The 17,533-nt window shown below is 35.5% G+C and overlaps 2 protein-coding genes across 2 annotated transcripts; both read right to left on the bottom strand.

Moving 5' to 3' along the window:
• Positions 1–373: 373 nt before the first annotated feature.
• On the bottom strand, positions 374–7,357 carry LOC139963275 (ER membrane protein complex subunit 8-like). Its single transcript, XM_071963935.1, has 5 exons — positions 7,101–7,357; positions 4,641–4,717; positions 4,153–4,222; positions 3,681–3,772; positions 374–2,864 (listed from the first exon to the last, which is right to left on the bottom strand). The coding sequence occupies exons 1-5, from the start codon at positions 7,299–7,301 to the stop codon at positions 2,711–2,713; spliced, it is 594 nt and encodes a 197-aa protein (XP_071820036.1). The 5' UTR covers positions 7,302–7,357; the 3' UTR covers positions 374–2,710.
• Positions 7,358–8,724: 1,367 nt separating this feature from the next.
• On the bottom strand, positions 8,725–12,708 carry LOC139958432 (aurora kinase-like). The gene is made up of 5 exons (XM_071955513.1): positions 12,089–12,708; positions 11,680–11,747; positions 10,887–11,105; positions 9,951–10,194; positions 8,725–9,679 (listed from the first exon to the last, which is right to left on the bottom strand). The coding sequence occupies exons 2-5, from the start codon at positions 11,739–11,741 to the stop codon at positions 8,933–8,935; spliced, it is 1,272 nt and encodes a 423-aa protein (XP_071811614.1). The 5' UTR covers positions 11,742–11,747; positions 12,089–12,708; the 3' UTR covers positions 8,725–8,932.
• Positions 12,709–17,533: the final 4,825 nt, after the last annotated feature.

Genomic DNA, 17,533 nt, shown 5'->3' with positions numbered 1-17,533 from the left:
CCAAGGTCATGATTTCTCAAAAATTGCAAGATTTTCCAGTCGTCAATCTGACTAGATGGAATATGGTACCCCCCCCCCCCCCTTAAAGACACACCTCCAATAGTCAATGGCCTAAACATTGTTTTCAATAAACATGAACAGTATCACATTTTTGCCGACATGTGCTTAGCCTGACTCATCCCTAAGAATGGTACCCAGACTCAATGTCAGTTACTGCTTCCCCTCGGTTGCCCCTACCAACTTTGAGAAGCAAATTAGACGTCCATCAAAGCCGTCCATCAAGGAACGAAGGCACGAGTACTGAAGGGTTTGAAATTAGACCCAGATATGGGAGAGGGTTACAAATAACAATAAATAAGACAGAACACAACAATTATGTTTGGTTTCTTTAATCATCATCAATGATTTTCTAGAATATGAAGATATATGTGGAATTAACTCTAATAAAAGGGTTTGTGTAACAATTTCCCATTCATTTACGAATCAGGAAAAATATGAGGTGTAATGATGGGTTAATTATTCTGTGAGTCAGTACAGTAGGTGCAGTAATATATTATATCATTTTTTTTTTATCATATGGCAAGCTATTTCACTGTTTCATTTCTGAGTTAACTTTATCACAAACTTACCAATCTTAAACAGGGGAATATTTAGGTCAACGTTAACATTTCATATCCGCGAAGCTTTGAATTGATATCAACAATACAAGAAAGTCATACATCGTTACCATAAACATAAATATACACATCCATTGCTGATAGTGTTCATACATATAACGGCATCATCAAAAGTTGAATGCAAAACAAATTCTTCACCCAGGAGTACTGTAAGATGCATGGACTGCATCCATGCACAATCGTTCCACCCAACCAATACAGTTCAACTCTGAAGTTGCAGTAATATGTTATGAATAACACGTTTTTGACTGGATTACCATTTCATGTATAGTAATGTTATCGAAGAATAATGATGAGCGTTCTTAATTTTCAGGCTTATGAGTCCACGAGGGATAAAACAAGTTATTTCATAACTCAATTCTTTGTCCAAGTTAGAAACTTACATTGCAGTAGAAAGAAAATCTTCTTGCATGTAAACATCTTTTACAGAGATTTGACCAATTGAGAAAAAAAAACTCTTCAAAAGTGTACAAAGATGTAAATGAAAGCTGCAAGTTGCTCTGAGATGTAACTTTCTGTTATTTTTTACCACAACTTGTAATGTTGACACATAATTAGGTAACCATCAATGGGAAACAGATCAATCTGGTTACAATCATTTTACTATTCTTAAAGCAAGTTATGAACTATATTATCCACAGTAGGAAATTTTGTGTCCCACAAATTTTAAGTTATGCTTTATTTTATCATTTCAGGTTAACAGAATTGATTATTCCTGTTGTAGTTTTGGTATACTTAAGTAACCAAATATCTTTCACTAGGAGACTTACCTTCTCTTAATGTTCAAGTACAGTATGCTACAACCAGATTGTAACAATTTAACCCAAAATGCAGTTTTAATTATCAACTGTCAATTTGCAAAATATACATTATATGACCTGCAGTTTTCACTACCAACAAACATTTCACAGATGGTTTGTCTTAATTAAAGTTTGTCTTAATAAACAAAACGTCTGATGTTCTATAACTCATCAACATCACTGCATTCAACATCTCCTTTTTCAACTGAACTCTTCAGTGAAATAATTGTAAATTATATGACCACTTTTTGCTGTAATTGCATCACAACATTATTGCCAGTACTATAGGAATTATGAACAATTATATCTAGGAGCTGGTCACATATGTCAAACTACAAAATCCCAATATTCTATACATACCTTCCCTCATGATGCAGCCCTCCCCCAGGAAAAAGGGTTACCAATAGTTGCCAGAAAAAAAATAGCAAAGCCATTCATGATAAACATTTATAAACCAACCATAAAAATATCTTGAGATTCTGTAACTTAAAAAATATCCCCCACTACCGTAACACTTGTTATGTGTCACATACCCTGATAATGATACTTCCATTAAACCTCATCCTACAAGAAATCTTTGCATGCAAACATCCTATGAAAGCATCACTTAGCCAGCTGATGAATGTTTAAATTTCAAGTTCCTCACTTGAGCATCAGGTATAAGTCTCCAAGTTCACATTGTATTCACTAAAAACTGACTCCAAACCTGTTAATACCAACTGCACAGTAGCTAAGAGTAGCTATAACAGCTATATATAACAGCTATGCCAGTAGCTATAACAGGAACCAATCACAGGTTTATCATGCTTGAGTATAACCAAAATTCATGAATCAGTACCTCTACCCAATCAACACAAAGATATTTATCATTTTAATTTATGTTCCCTTCATGTCACACATACTCAGATCAGTTGCTTCTGACCTGAAAATCTGCATTGAATATGGACAATGAGTTACATATAGTCTCAGACCTGGTAGAGATGGTATGCCTATTGACTTACATGTACAGTACTAGAACCTGAATGTGCAGTACTAACAATCACCATCCATTTGCATGCAGTCCTCACTGTACCACTGCACACACTTGACTTGTGTAGAAATACAATATATTGTGCAGTTACAGCACAGAATTGAGTTTCACACAATAGATTGTGTGTCAGTGGAAATTTACCAAGGTGTATCTACCATGAGATCTTTATGTCCATAGAATTGGTTTCCGATGCAAATGAGTTACTAAGAACGAGAATCTATCAGTTCGCTGAGAGTTCTATTTTGCCATTCCTTTGTGATGTCATCTAAATGGCTATCAAAATCAATCAGATCTGCTTCAGCTCTTGATTCAAGGAGCTCTGCACAAGCCTCACTTGTGCCTACGTCCAGCTTAAACCTGAAAAAGAAAAAACAAGTTGTATGTTATATCGGCATCGTAACAGGCTGTGCAGTGCAGTTAATACCTTTCCACAACTAAATTGCATTAATTATTTATTTTACAGATATCAATTAATTTGTTGCAAGTTAAAGTAGCTGGTAATGCTTGAAATATAACAACTTCACTATATGTGAATATAACAGCTTCATTTTTAAATAAATGAGCCCAAATATACTGTTGTTGTTGTTGTTAATTTTGTTGTCTTTGTTTTTTGTTTTTTTTGGTCACAACATAAGGCTAGATGCAATATAAAAAGCCTTGTTATTGTACAAAGAGACCTGTCCAATACTGCTGTCACATACAAAAAAACTGAAAAAACATTGCTTTCATTTACTTATAATGGTGGGTGGGTGGGAGGGAAATAAGAAATACTGATACCCTACAAAGCTTCATAGGTTTGACATGAGAGAACCAGGGCTTTAACCAAATAAGTTGCACCACAAATGTGGTGTCAATAAAGATAGAGTTTTACAGTCCCTTTTGGCCTGTAGGCAAATTTGTGCTTTTCTTTAAGAATACAAAGCCTTCATTTCAGTGTTCAGTATTTTATATCTATAAGTCTATAGCAGTTCTATCTCATTTTATTATAAATATCACTAACTAAAATGCAGGAGTATGTAATCCTAATATTTATCTTCTTTGTGTTGTGGCCAATGGGACCCATATTAAAGTCTTGGTGAGAACCTGGTCAGTATTGGAATGAGGTTTTGTATAAACTCTACGATATATCAGCTTGTTAATGATAAATGAGGACATCACAACTTATTAAATTACCCTGTGCTGCTTGGTTTCCATTTTCCATCAGTGCTTTGATACAGTACAAGAGCATCTTTCCCACACTTGCCATCAATTTTTTCATTGTTTATCTGAGAAGCAAAACAAAGGTCACACAAGCGAGTACATAATATGACTTCACATGTGCTTACAGTATACTGTACGTTAATGGTTATATTTGTGTTTAGAACAAGCATTATTATGAAAGTTAACTTGAGAGAACTTCAGCAATGATGAAAGAGACTGATTAATACAATCATCTGATACATCTTAAGACTATTACTAGTGTACATTAAGTTGATGAACTGTACAGTAAGCTCTACACTGTGGGTGGTCACAGGTCTGTAGTTCATGATATTCTGAATGTGGAAATACGATGAGCCGGTTGAACCTGTAGGGTTTAATGAAACTAACCCTAAGAGCTACAGCACATTAAATGAAAGTTAAAAATGAATTTGTAAATTCAACTCACCACGAATAGGCAAGAGTCACTGAAGTTGTCATGAAGTTTGTCGGCTATTTTTGTAGCAATAAGTGAAGGACTAAAATGGAGAAAATAAAACCGATGTTACAGTAGTTGGCATGCTGGTAGTTAAACTACTACTGTAGAGAGTAGAAAGTTACGTCACTGACACTGACACTGTTTACCCAACTTCCATTTTCAAACACTGGATCAAACAGAAATAGTTTAATTAGTCAAAACATCCTACCAATTGAGCAGCATCAACATGTTCAGTGTTTCCAACATGACAAAACCCTCTAACACTGAATTCTTGTAATGATTAAATTTGTATGTCACTGAAGTAACCTCAAAACAGATCAACAATTACAATCTTTCCATTGAAATAAACTAATTGAAAGGGCAATTTGAAAGGCTAAACTTTCATATATTTAACCATTGACAATGCCTGTAATTATTACAGTAGTTCTCCACTGACCACAAATACAAGAAAAACTTACACATTATCTTCTAGGTGTTCATTTGCATGGTAGTATCCAGCGAGTATTAAACCATTGGCTTCACAGTAAGAGTCAATCTAATGAATGGAAGACAAAAAGAATGGTTCATCACTAATCAGATGAAAATGAGATTATAAACATATACCTATTACAATTATAATGAAATAATATTTGTTTCTTTTAGTCTTAGATTAGAAGCACTACGATTATTTTTTGGTAGGTTGAGGTACCCTATTAAGGCACAGAACCAATTATGAATCATGTTTTCATAATTCTGCCATATAGAAACAGCAAGTACAACTTGACATTTATGCACGTACAGGGTAAGTTATTGAATGAGACTTTCACAATAGGAATGTCAAACAATGATGTTAATTTGTGAAGCTAGGCCTGTACATTAATGTAGAGACAACTCTGTGAATACACAACTGCACATCGTCTTCCCATCTGTCACAGAGACAGATGACATTCCTTAGTGTACAGATAGAATACAATATGTACTTAGTATTACTTAGGATTACATAGGCTTAGCTTTCTTAGGATTAATTACATAGTGACTTTCTATCTACCCAGTACATACTGTAGGTATATTAACTACAGTATTAACAATAGGCTAACCTGGATAAGGCATTGGCATCTACTAAGAATGCATACAGTAGGTAATACTAATATGATTCACATCCATATACTGTACACTACAGGCCTACTTGTTTCATTTGTATTGAAGGAAAGGACAGTGTTTGCAATTCATTTTGAGGTCAGTCATATGATAGCAGCTTATTTGGGAGTCTGAAAAATATATTGTCAAAAAGAGTTGCTCTAGAGGGGTGATTTTTGTTGGTAAAGTAATTGCAGGAATGAAATTTTCACAACATTAATTTTGTATACTCCTCACAAATTGTGTTGGTTTCTACATTTAATACAGTAAATTGATATTGAAATCACCTCCAATAATACACATGCTTGGGATAGAAGAGCAGTTCAAAGAATCTTCCAGTGATTCAAAAAAATGCTTTATATTACCCCATGGGTGATGATAACATGCAGAGACACAACACAGAAGTTACTAATGCTAAGACCTATCCATATACAGTATCTTCAACTTGGCATTGTGTAAAGTGGCATTGTGTACAGTGCAAGAGCAATTCATGTTCAAAGCCTGTTTCTTAACATATTGCTATTGAAAATGGTTTTGTAGAAGATAACAACTCAACCACATCTTAAAGATGATGGTACAAATTCAAGGTCACAACCTCTAAGTATATTACTCAAATAGCTTACTGTATGTCACTTTGTCCTATTTCAGATAACAGTATTACGTCACACTTAAATGTTTACAATAGAATCAAGGTTAGCAACAAGATTTGGGTAATTCTTTTGAAGGCTTCTTGTATTAAGGTGAAAGATTGAAATATGAGAATGTTTGCCTCTAACTGCATCATTAAATTCAGTCTCAATATAATATAATATACTATTTGCTTGAAACATTGCTGGATACATAATTTTCATTTTCAACTTTATCAAGGTATTCTTTAAAGGATGAATCATAACAATCACTGAAAAGATACTGCATCATTAAATTCAGTCTCAATGTAATATATATTTGCTTGAAACATTGCTTGATACATAATTTTCATTTTCAACTTTATCAAGGTATTCTTTACAGGATGTATCATCGCAATCACTGAAAAGATCATTAAAGTTGCTAATCTGTAAGATCATAGAAAGGGTCAGTGAAACAATTACCGGACAAGAGTCCATTAATAAAAGAGCGAAAGTGGAAAGAAGCAGGAAAACGAGCAAGAGCCAAAGATTATATTAATAAATAAAAAGTAGACAGGGCAATCCTTAACCACCTTTAATGTTAAGTTCTTTGAAGTTTAAAGAACTTTTGGCTTGATTTTTCCCTATTAAAAGGATATATCAAAGTATTCTGTGCCAATATTAACAAAGAAACAAAGGATATGTATTTTATAAGGATATTAACATGTTGAAGTGGCGCCTTTATGACAGTTCATGTTTGGCCTACTGTAGCTACAGCCCTTTCTGTGCATGTGGGTAGTTTCCCTTCCATACAGTAGCTATATCCCTTTCTGTTCATGTGGGTAGTTTCCCTTCCATACAGTAGCTACTGTATGTACAGTACCGTAGTGTAGGATGAGGTTGTGCAGGTTAACAATAACACATTGTAAAAGCAAGATAGGCCTTGGCCTATGAAAGAATTTATGAAATTCGAAAGGTAAGGAGTTAACGCTCCCGTTGAAGTTCTTTGTGTAATCCATTCATGCTTTCAAATGCTTTGTTTGACATACGCTACAGTAGGTTACTGCAGTATTGTTTGGACCATATGCTTAAAAAGTTAGCCTAGGCCTATCATTATGACAACTTCAACTTCAACAGACCTACTGTAGGCCTAGGCTAGTCGTACAATAGCCTACTGTAAGTTAGGCCTAGGCCTACCTGCATAAGAGCAATTTCCAGCATTGCTGCCAATCCAACACATTGATGGAATAACGGAACAGCGTCCACAACGGTTAAATCTTTCGAGTCTTTGAATTTCTTTTTATCAGCCAAAAACACCCCATTTACCGCACTATACGGGTATTTTGAAACATGAAGGAGGCATTTACAGAAAGCTTTTTTTGTCACGGTGAGCGCCATCTTTTCAGGTTTGAAGCTAGCTATACTATCTCTGTACGTTTACATCACTTGAGTTAACACGCAGGTTAAACACTGACCTGTTTGAAGGTAGCGGACATTAAGAGCGGACAATTAGAGCGGACAACAAGGGCAGACAATAACGAGAAAAGCAAAGAGCGCCATCTGTTTTCTAGCCGACAATAAGCAATGGTGAAGTGCAGTAGTTTTCAAAAGTTATTTGTATATAAAATGTAAAATACAATTCATCTCACCAATGAATTGCTTTCAATTAATATCTTTACTAATAGAAATAATTAGGTAGTGCGATACACATCACGAAAGAGAGCAATGTGTCCACCATCACTCTATTAATGTTTGATATCGGTGACATAACTTCTATCTTCGCCTAAATTTCGATTGAAAAAAATTAATTATAATTATGATTGCGTTGAATTCGGCTACAGCGCAAACAAACAACCGTAACAACTCAAACCCGAATGAAATGTTTACTATTATATATCTTTATTTATAGAAATAGTCTACATTTAAAGATAATTAATTTCAAACATTTCATCAATGATTGATTCGAAACTGTAGTTTGAACACGCTGTAATGATATTTAACGAATTCACAAATATAATTAATTTGTTCAATCCAGAATGTTAAAAGGAGGAGGTGTGATCGTGGGGTTGTTGAAGCCACTTCACATTGTAGGGGTGGAGGAGGGGGAGGGGTTATTTTGGTCCTTTGGTCATTCCCCACAGAAAAATATAACTGAAGACGTGAAATGATTCATTCTGAAGCACTTTTAGGCTAAAAATTATAGGTCTTTAATAAGCTCTACACACCCAAGGTTGTGTTTATAACTACTTTTAATAGTTTGGTGTTGGGTTGAAAAGAAGGGAGGAAGGAGGGGGGGGGGGGATGAAAATCTCCATACACCCTTTGATCCGCGCCTGTTTACGCGCCTGTAGATTGATACAATGGCGTTATAGCAGATGCTGGGTACCAGTAGAAAGTTATTTTTGTGTTACTTGCCGTTAGCAGGCATACAACCGCAGCAATCAACTTGGCGTTTTTATGCGTCGTGCGTTTGTATGTTTGGGTAAGTACGGGGTGAATGTGCGTGAACGTTTTATCTTTTCACTGTATTTTACTTGGCCTTCTCCAATGTTACTGTTATGAACAATACCACTTATTGAATATTTTCAATTTCACTGAAACCAATGATCCTTATACCTGAGTCTGATCTGTACAACCCGTAATGGTATACCTGGTTGATATGAGTGCTAACATATTACCAATGACGTCATCAAGTGTAGGTAAGCTAATTCATCGTGAATGGTCTTATAGGGTATAATTTGTGTGCTTCTTCCCAAAGTAGATGGTAAAGATATATACATAAATTCAATTAGAGCAAAAATACACATAACGAAACGATGTATAATTTTTTAATCTTAACTTAAATTTATTATTGCACGTGTCAAAATATAATAAGGTTTATTTTCGCGCAATATGCGAAAATATAAAAGAACACTTTACTATAAAAATAAAAATCACATGATAATCATCAGTGATAGTAATTAAAATATGTCTTAAAAGATGTTTTCTCATGATTTTCGGCTTTCACTTAAGCACCATGATTCAAATGATTAGGGTCCATGATTGTAACATGTCGGTATCTTCACACTCTGTGTCCTGACATTTATAATGTCTATGACGTCATCCAGTTTTGGTCTTTCATCTGGATTAGGTTTCATACATTGATCTCCAAGACGCATCAGAAAGTCGTCTCCGACGACCCTCAAGTCTTTCAGGACGCGGCCAATGGAAAATACATCAGAAGCTTTGCTGAATGGCCTTTGACCTGTGATTACTTCCGGTGCAACATGAATGGAGTTCTTCATCACCTCGGCTTGTCTTTCGTCGGTGAATTGTAAATATTGTCCTTCATCATTCATGTTTAATGTCAAACCAAAATCAATCAATTTAATTTTGAAGTTTGGATTTGACTCGGTAGGATATATGTCCTGAGTTGGTTCCCATGATGCAACGCTATCGACGTCATCCCAGAGGTCCTCGGTGTCGTCTACGACACTTGATGTCTGCAACAGAATGTTGTCCGATTTGATGTCACAATGCAACCAATTTCTGGCGTGCATATCCCTCAGAGCCAAACAGATATCCATCGCCACCTGTAAAGATTTATCTTTGGTGATAAGATGCTTTTCTGTGGCATCATAGAGTGACGTTGCAGTGTACGATTGACCGTTTGTGACGAACTCTTGCACAATGGCGGGGAAAGGTCCATCATCTGGGGGCAAAGTGACGCCGAAAAATGTTGGAATGCACTCCAAGCCTTGTAATGCTGTCAAAACTCTCACCTCTCTTACAAAGTTCTGAAAAAGAGAGGAAAATAATACCATACAAGTGTGAAAGCCACAACATGTTTTCCGGGGAAAAGATAAACAAAAACAAGTTTCTTTCAAATTCTTGAAGCAATTATAACAGGTTTGTAACTGAAATTCTGGAAAATCATAAACTAGCAAAAATAATCAAGCTAATAATGATAATAAAATGTAATGAAATCACAGCTGCTTTAATGTCAATTTACGTATATCATAACTACAAATTTAATTGAAATGCAAATGAGTTATATGGTTTATTTACCTGACTGGCAGTTTCTTCATTCAGATGTTTGTACTGAGTCTTGACTGCACAAAGTACTTGAGTTGATTTGATCCTCATCAGTTGTACAGCCCCATTACCACCTCCTCCCAGAAAGATGGGCATACCCCACTCATCCTCAACCTCTTCCAGATCTCCTGGAGGGATGTAGGGAACATTAGAAAGTCCCATCCTCTCACAGACAGAGGAGACGTGAAGCTCATCACTGGATTTATTGTCTTGTGAGCTGAGGAGTAATAAACAATTCTCATTGTATAGCTATTTGAAAGATATGTTTCCCGGGCGTACTTGACATATACAGAACGACTTCTTCATTGACTTGGTTGAAGCGGTCAAAGTGACAACAGTTTTCGTGCTCGTACCATGACGTTACCAAAAGTAACCAACAGACGGGTTACCCTTTCATATTCTGCTGAAAATTGCCGCTTCCCCATCACTCCTGTCCCTCTCTTTTACCCCTACAACTCAAATTGTTATGAAACGACATATGGGTGTACAAAGATAGTGATATCGTCGTAACAACAACGATTCTTCAGTACAATGAACCAATACACATCTTCATTATATTAGCGTTTATTCAAACCTAGCCTATAATAGTTCTAAATCAATGTATTTTGTTAATTAAACATGTTTGTTATGTCAACGTTGTGTCTTTTTTTTTGATCATCAGTGGTTATCAATATCAATCTTATACTTTATATTGGATGTACCTCTAATGTTTCGAAAGATAATAAAGGAAAGAAAAGGTAATGACGCCATTTCTAGTTATAGGAGGGATGGATGTGATGTGGGAGTGGTGGTGGGGCGGGGGGGGGTGGGTGCGTGAGGAGGTAGGTTACGTATGTGCTTGCAAATGTTTCATCCTTTGGACAAAAAAGCTCCCTTGAGATTTAACATATACATACGACTATCACATACCTTAGATGGGATCCCGTGCAGGGATCGTCAATGGAGATAGTGACGTCACTTGGATGATCAGCGTGGATAATTTCACTATCACTGACAGAGCAGTAACCTCCAGATGACGTGTATGAGTCAATGGTAGATGCATTATGGGATACATCAGTGGAGGTAACATCTTGCTCTAAAGACTTCAAACAAGCGAACCACCAAAAGATCTTGTTCAAAGGTGAACGTCTGTGGATGTTAAATATGGGTAAATTGTTAGATCTTAAAAATATATTGTTTTCCTCAGTTTGAAATAAGTTTGAAAAGTATCGTAACTTTAAACTAAAACTTAAATTTGTATTACTTTGGAAAAGGGATGGTTAAAAGTCCTCTGAGTGATTCACAATCAGGTTAAGCTGTTTAAAGTGCAATTTCATCATGATCTACTAAAATAATGAATTGTACAATTTACTACAGAATATACATATACAATTCTGTGATCATACGTATAGGATAGGCTTATAGGTCAAAGTAACAATTTCGCAAACAAAAGTGTAATTTTTGAAGAGTGTAATTTTGTGATTTGTATATCTCAGCCTACAGAGCTCATGAGGGAAGCAGAGGGTCGTTGAAGATCATTCTTTTACTTGTAATTCTAATTTATCGAAGTCCTAGTCCTATTGGTAGATTAGGGGATTTTCATAATTCGAGGTTCCCTTCTACCTCCTCCCCTGCTCCTTTCAAGATTTGATATGATTACGTCATTATCAACGATCGAATTACTGACAAAATCACTGACATAATATAAGAAGTTATCACGTACCTTCCTCGTTGGCGTTTCTGCTTGTTCTTCACTTGTCTTCTTCTGAAAAGTTTTCTTCCCATGATAAACTGGAAGCGATAAACAGGGAATATGTGAGTACCTGAGCATTATGATTATGATCGGGTGTTAGCAAAAATGTGATGTTACTTCATTTTTTCTAATATGACAGACGAAAGCTTACATTAAGTTACACATATGAGATGATTTAATGCTCACATATTTTCTTCTTGGCCCTCATATAAGATAACGTACATCCCTGCAACTAACCCTTTTAATAAACCGGATGCCAAGTTCCATTAACGGAGGTAAATATTTCCCTTTTTATTCTACATCTAAACTTTATACAAGACGATAACTATTGTCTTCAAATTCGAAATGAAACTTCTAAGAAAGAGGGTGTCCAACTTACCAATATTATCCAAGAAGATGAAGGAATCTCGTAAAAGATGAAAGTAGTTTCTCGATAAACAAATCGCTTGGTTCGCAATGTAAGGTAATGTTGACATCACTAGATGTAAACATGGTCCATGGTTAACTTCCATTATGGTGAAACAATGGGTCACTCCAGTGAAGAGTTGACTGCATTTAATTATTACGTAATACTGATCCATTGGCGCACCGGGAAATGTCCATTCTAATAAATCTTCAAGATAAGACATGATTTGATATCCGAAGAGAAGCGTTCAATATTATTACAGTAAGATCGGCCCCTAAGTGTCCGTTCTGTACTTATCAAAGTGAACATTATAACAGATAAGTTCATGTTTAGCGCATTTAAATTGTGTGAATCTATTTTGATCAAGAATATATAAATAATAATATTAACCACGCGCGTTTGCATCTCGATAGGGATTGGAAGCGTTGCTCTTTCAGTCAAGAAGCCCTTGTTCGAAGCGCACGCAATAGTGATACGCATTTCATGAGCATTGTTCACAGAGAATTCTTATTTTCGGCGTTGTACCCTTTCTCTGATAAATGCTACAACGTTCCATCCAATGATGATGTATAGCGTCGAAGGCGCTAGATTGATGACTCCTATATACTTCCTACACACAAGCAGTACACGCGTGCGTCTGCAGATGTACGCTTTTGACTATATGATTTGTTTCAGCGCGTTCGTTTACCCTTAACGAAGAAACCAACTTGCGCATATACGCATTGGTATTCTTATGACTTGTCTGTTCATTTCGTGGAACTGTTTTTCCCTATTTCTGATATGGGTGACACAAATATGTTTCGCTTATAGTACACTCAATTACAGTAACAACCAGAATGTTAAATGCATTGAGGTTTCGATGACTCATCAGTAACCAGAACTAGCTGTTACAATAGAAATGGTCCGAACCACCATTTTGATACATTTACGCTATGGCATGTTAAACACAGGTCAGTCTACTGAATGTGGCAATACACACCTCCACCAACACCCTCCAACAATAGGGGTCTTGTACTCAATGTGATGCATCCACACACCAATTATGAGAAGAATCCACGCACACACACCCATACCTATACACGCACACACGCACCCACACATACAATCATCAGCCTGCATGACTACAAAGGTTACGATTTCATCGAAACCAAAAATGGGGCCCGATTGATCATTTTGTTCGTATTATTATTATTGTTATTATTATTAATATTATTGTTATTATTATTATTATTATTATTATTATTATTATTATTATTATGATGATGATGATGATGATGATGATGATGATGATGATGATGATGATGATGATGATGATGATGATGATGATGATGATGATGATGATGATGATGATGATGATGATGATGATGATGATGATGATGATGATGATGATGATGATGATGATGATGATGATGATGATGATGATGATGATGATGATGATGATGATGATGATGATGATGATGATGATGATGATGATTATTATTATTATGATTTTTATTATTATAATTATTAATATTAATATTATTATTATTATTATTATTATTATTATTATTATTGTTGTTATTATTATTATTATTATTTTTATTATTATTATTATTATTATTATTATTATTATTTTTTTTTTTTCCCCCTCCATATGTATTCACGATCACTTAACATGGTACACAAAAAAATTATACATTGCATAAACAACAATGGTATGGTCTGTTACATATTCAAGCAACTGCAGTAAGTATCAGTTAATGTAAGTAGACAGCAAAAGAAACCATTTGCACTACACACAGCTAAATAAGAGACTTCTACGTAAACAGGTTTGGACAATATGAAAAGGCATTTCTAAGCTTTCGACGCTCAAAGCAAATTTAAATTTATAAAAGAAATCATCGATATTTGGCTCGGTGTTGCTTGTCTTGCATACAAAAATATAATACTTCAGGTGGATAATTAAGAAGTTGTAAGGGTGACAGTAAACGTTGCCAAAACCAAAAAAGATATCTTGTTTGGAGAAAAAGAATTGTTTATTTAAGAAACGCATTTCGGCATTAAGGATAAAATTTGCCGTCACGTAGCAATCCCAGAAGAGGTGCTCGATTGACTCTTCGTTAATTTTGCAAAAGGAGCACAGTGGAGATTCTGACTTCCCCATCAAAAACAAAAGTCTATTAGTACCTAAAATCCTGTGCAGAAATCTAAACTGAAAGAATTGAAGCTTGGCCTCAGAAAGAGTGCTCCAAGGAATACTAAAAATGCGACGCCAGTCGTGCTCGGTAATGTCGACAAAAGTATTTTGCCACTTTTGAATGGCGGTAGGCGGCCTAGAGATTTTTTGAGATAGAGTGGGTAACAGAATTGCGAGGCTGAATAAGAATGAATGCAGAAGATGGATTAGAAAAATTAACTTTACAACAGCCAGACCTCCTCCATTCAATTGGAATGGCATTTATTAAGCCCCAATAAGTTGTAAACGGGAAAGCACGCAGCTGGTATTTATTTTCAAAAGCTTTAAAAGACAGAGGAGCTTTATTTTTTTATTATTATTATTATTATTATTATTATTATTATTATTATTATTATTATTATTATTATTATTATTATTATTATTATTATTATTATTATTATTATTATTATTATTATTATTATTATTATTATTATTATTATTTAAGACGGTAATAGTAGTTGCACTCTGTGGTATGTCATTGGGACTAGTCTGTAGACCCATTAAAGTGACAAAATATTGCTTCTTTTAATTAACTTGAATTGATTTTTCTCCATGTGAAATGTATTTTGAACTGTATACAATATTTATGACTTTTATTTATGGTTTCGGGAAGGGTGATCATATTTTTGTTATAATTATTTTTGCTTCAGGCCCCTCGTTGATAGTATGGAATGCTTCAGGTCTAGGGTTCTGTGATTTTGTTTTTTCAATCTTCCACCGTGAATTTCAAGTTGGTTCCACCTATTTAGGTTTATATATTTTAACAGGACCACAAAGTTGGTGCAGAACCCCCCCCCCCCCCAAAAAAAAAAAAAAAAAAAAAAACGCGGACTGGTTGAAGGGGGTACTTTCATTTCACTTCATTGATACTCATTGATACTCAAATGACAATTTACCCATTAACACGCCCCTCGCCCTAAATAACACATGATCATATTGTTTTAAACGTACTTAACTGACAAGGAAGAAAAACCAGCTACAACAAACATTCAATTTAATAGCTTTAATTAATAAAATCTTTACAATACAACAATGAACTAATTCCCACTGAAGTTTACATTTTGAGTCACGTCATAACCCAATGGATGTTTTGAGTTCACAGTATGCAGGGTTTCCCCTTGAAAGACACCATCAACGAAACACAGAAATCAACCAAAAACTAAAAGAACACCCCAACAACTAAATAACAAAACATTACAGTAGAAAACCAATTCAAAATTATGGAACACAAACAAAGCATACATATGACAATGTGGGCTATCATTAAATATATATAATATTATGGCATATGTAAGACACCGTAGAAACCTGTTTGTGTGTGTATGCGTTTGAGATGGACTTGTGGGGTACTGTTTGACAAAATTTGAACCTAATGTTATCTTCCATTGTTCACTGTGTACGAGAGAGCCTAACGTGAAAATGTACGAGAAAAAGAGTTCTTGATATTTCTTAAATACTATTTCATTTATAAATGAAACACTATTGCATAGCCATTAAATGATCACATAAATACATTAGTATTGAAAACCTAAGATAGAAAGGAAGAAACAATGTCATGAAAATGGAATAGAATCGGAAAAAACGATGTCTGTACGGATGCTAACTGTGTCCATTATAGTTTACATGTTTAATTTAGCAAACGACTAACCCTGTTAAGTTATTTTTTTTTGGCGTATGTGTATAGCTATGTTTGCTCGACGAAAATCCCCAAATTAGGGAACGGAATTGAACTAACTTTGCGAGAAAAGTGGCTGCTGGTTGGTTGAAAAGTCATGGCAGTTGAAAATGGAGGCGGCATTGACTTTTTGGTTCCATGATAATCGTAACCTATGCAGTCATGCAGACGAATGAGTGTAAAGTTGTATGAGTGGGTGTGTGTGACGCCTTGCTTGTAAACACGATATCTAACAAGAAGGGAAGCTTAGACCAATCTCATATTTGGTGTGTAGGTGTACCATATTGAGTAAAAGAAATGTATTGTTTTTAGAGAAGGTCAAAGGTCATTTGGGGTCACCAGCGGTCTAATGGTGAAAACCATGTAAACACGATATCTCAAGAAGGGAAGCTTGGACGAATCTCATATTTAGTATGTAGGTGTGACACGCTCAGTACAAGAAACCTACTGTTTTTTTTGGAGGTTAAAGGTCACTTGGAGTAACGTATTGTTACGTTGGGAAATGACCAGGCGACGTTTACGAAACTTAACTGTCGCCTAGTTTGATTTTTGACTAAGACCAAACTCAATGTGAATTAATTGTGTAAACCGGTCTTAGTTTGGCACTGGGTTTACGAGCTGTGTCTGGATATGTTGATATCAAGTTATGCAGTCTCTTCCACCAGTTTCAGCATAGCTAGGCCTTACAAGTAACGTTCGTCTTTCGTCACGTTTATGATTATGCATGGGACAACTCGAACAAACCTGGCTAGCGCTATTGGCAATTTTGGGAAGTCTATGCCAGCAACGGTGGGGTAAATTTGGGTTCGTTAACACAACAACGTGAAGGATATCAGTCAGAATACCAATACACTCAAGGTGGCAAAACACCTCCTAAATGGTTATCAGTCATAATTTGCAAAATATAGGCTACAACACTTTAATGAGTTTTGAGACAAGTTTGCTGTTGTTGCTGCTAGGATTTTTGGAGGATAGATCGCTTGATTTAGGCAGTGTAGTAGAGTAATAGCGATAGTTTTTGCGCATTAATCTGCAGCTAAAAGACACGATAAATAATTGGGTAAATGTACGAAGTTGCGCTAATGGAGGTGCGGTTCAAAGTAGCAGTAAGGTAATGCATAGCCGTAGAACTCACACCTAGCTACTGTACAGTATCATAGACTGACCAGTATAGACTGACCTGTGTTTACCATGCCACAGTGTAATTGTACATCAAAATAGTGTTTTGGGCCATTTATATTGTGACAGCTATTTCTGGTTAACTTCAAGCAGAAGTCAAATACAATGAAGTCATCGAAACCTCACTGCATTTTAGCATTCTGGTTTCTCTTCCAATTAATAGTTTTAATCCTACCTTCTAGGACACGGACTGCTTGCAGGAATGTAGACGGGGTGCAGCTTAGAGACTTTTGCAAGGGTTAGGCTGTGCATTTCGTACCAGATATAAATGAGGAGAGGTAAACATGTAGGAAATAAGAAATCAACTAAGAGAATTGTTTGTTTACATTCGTATAAAACGTCAGTAGGT

The sequence above is a fragment of the Apostichopus japonicus genome, chromosome 3, assembly GCF_037975245.1.
Source record: "Apostichopus japonicus isolate 1M-3 chromosome 3, ASM3797524v1, whole genome shotgun sequence".
Taxonomy (NCBI): domain Eukaryota; kingdom Metazoa; phylum Echinodermata; class Holothuroidea; order Aspidochirotida; family Stichopodidae; genus Apostichopus; species Apostichopus japonicus.
This window is presented reverse-complemented; position numbering and strand designations above follow the sequence as displayed.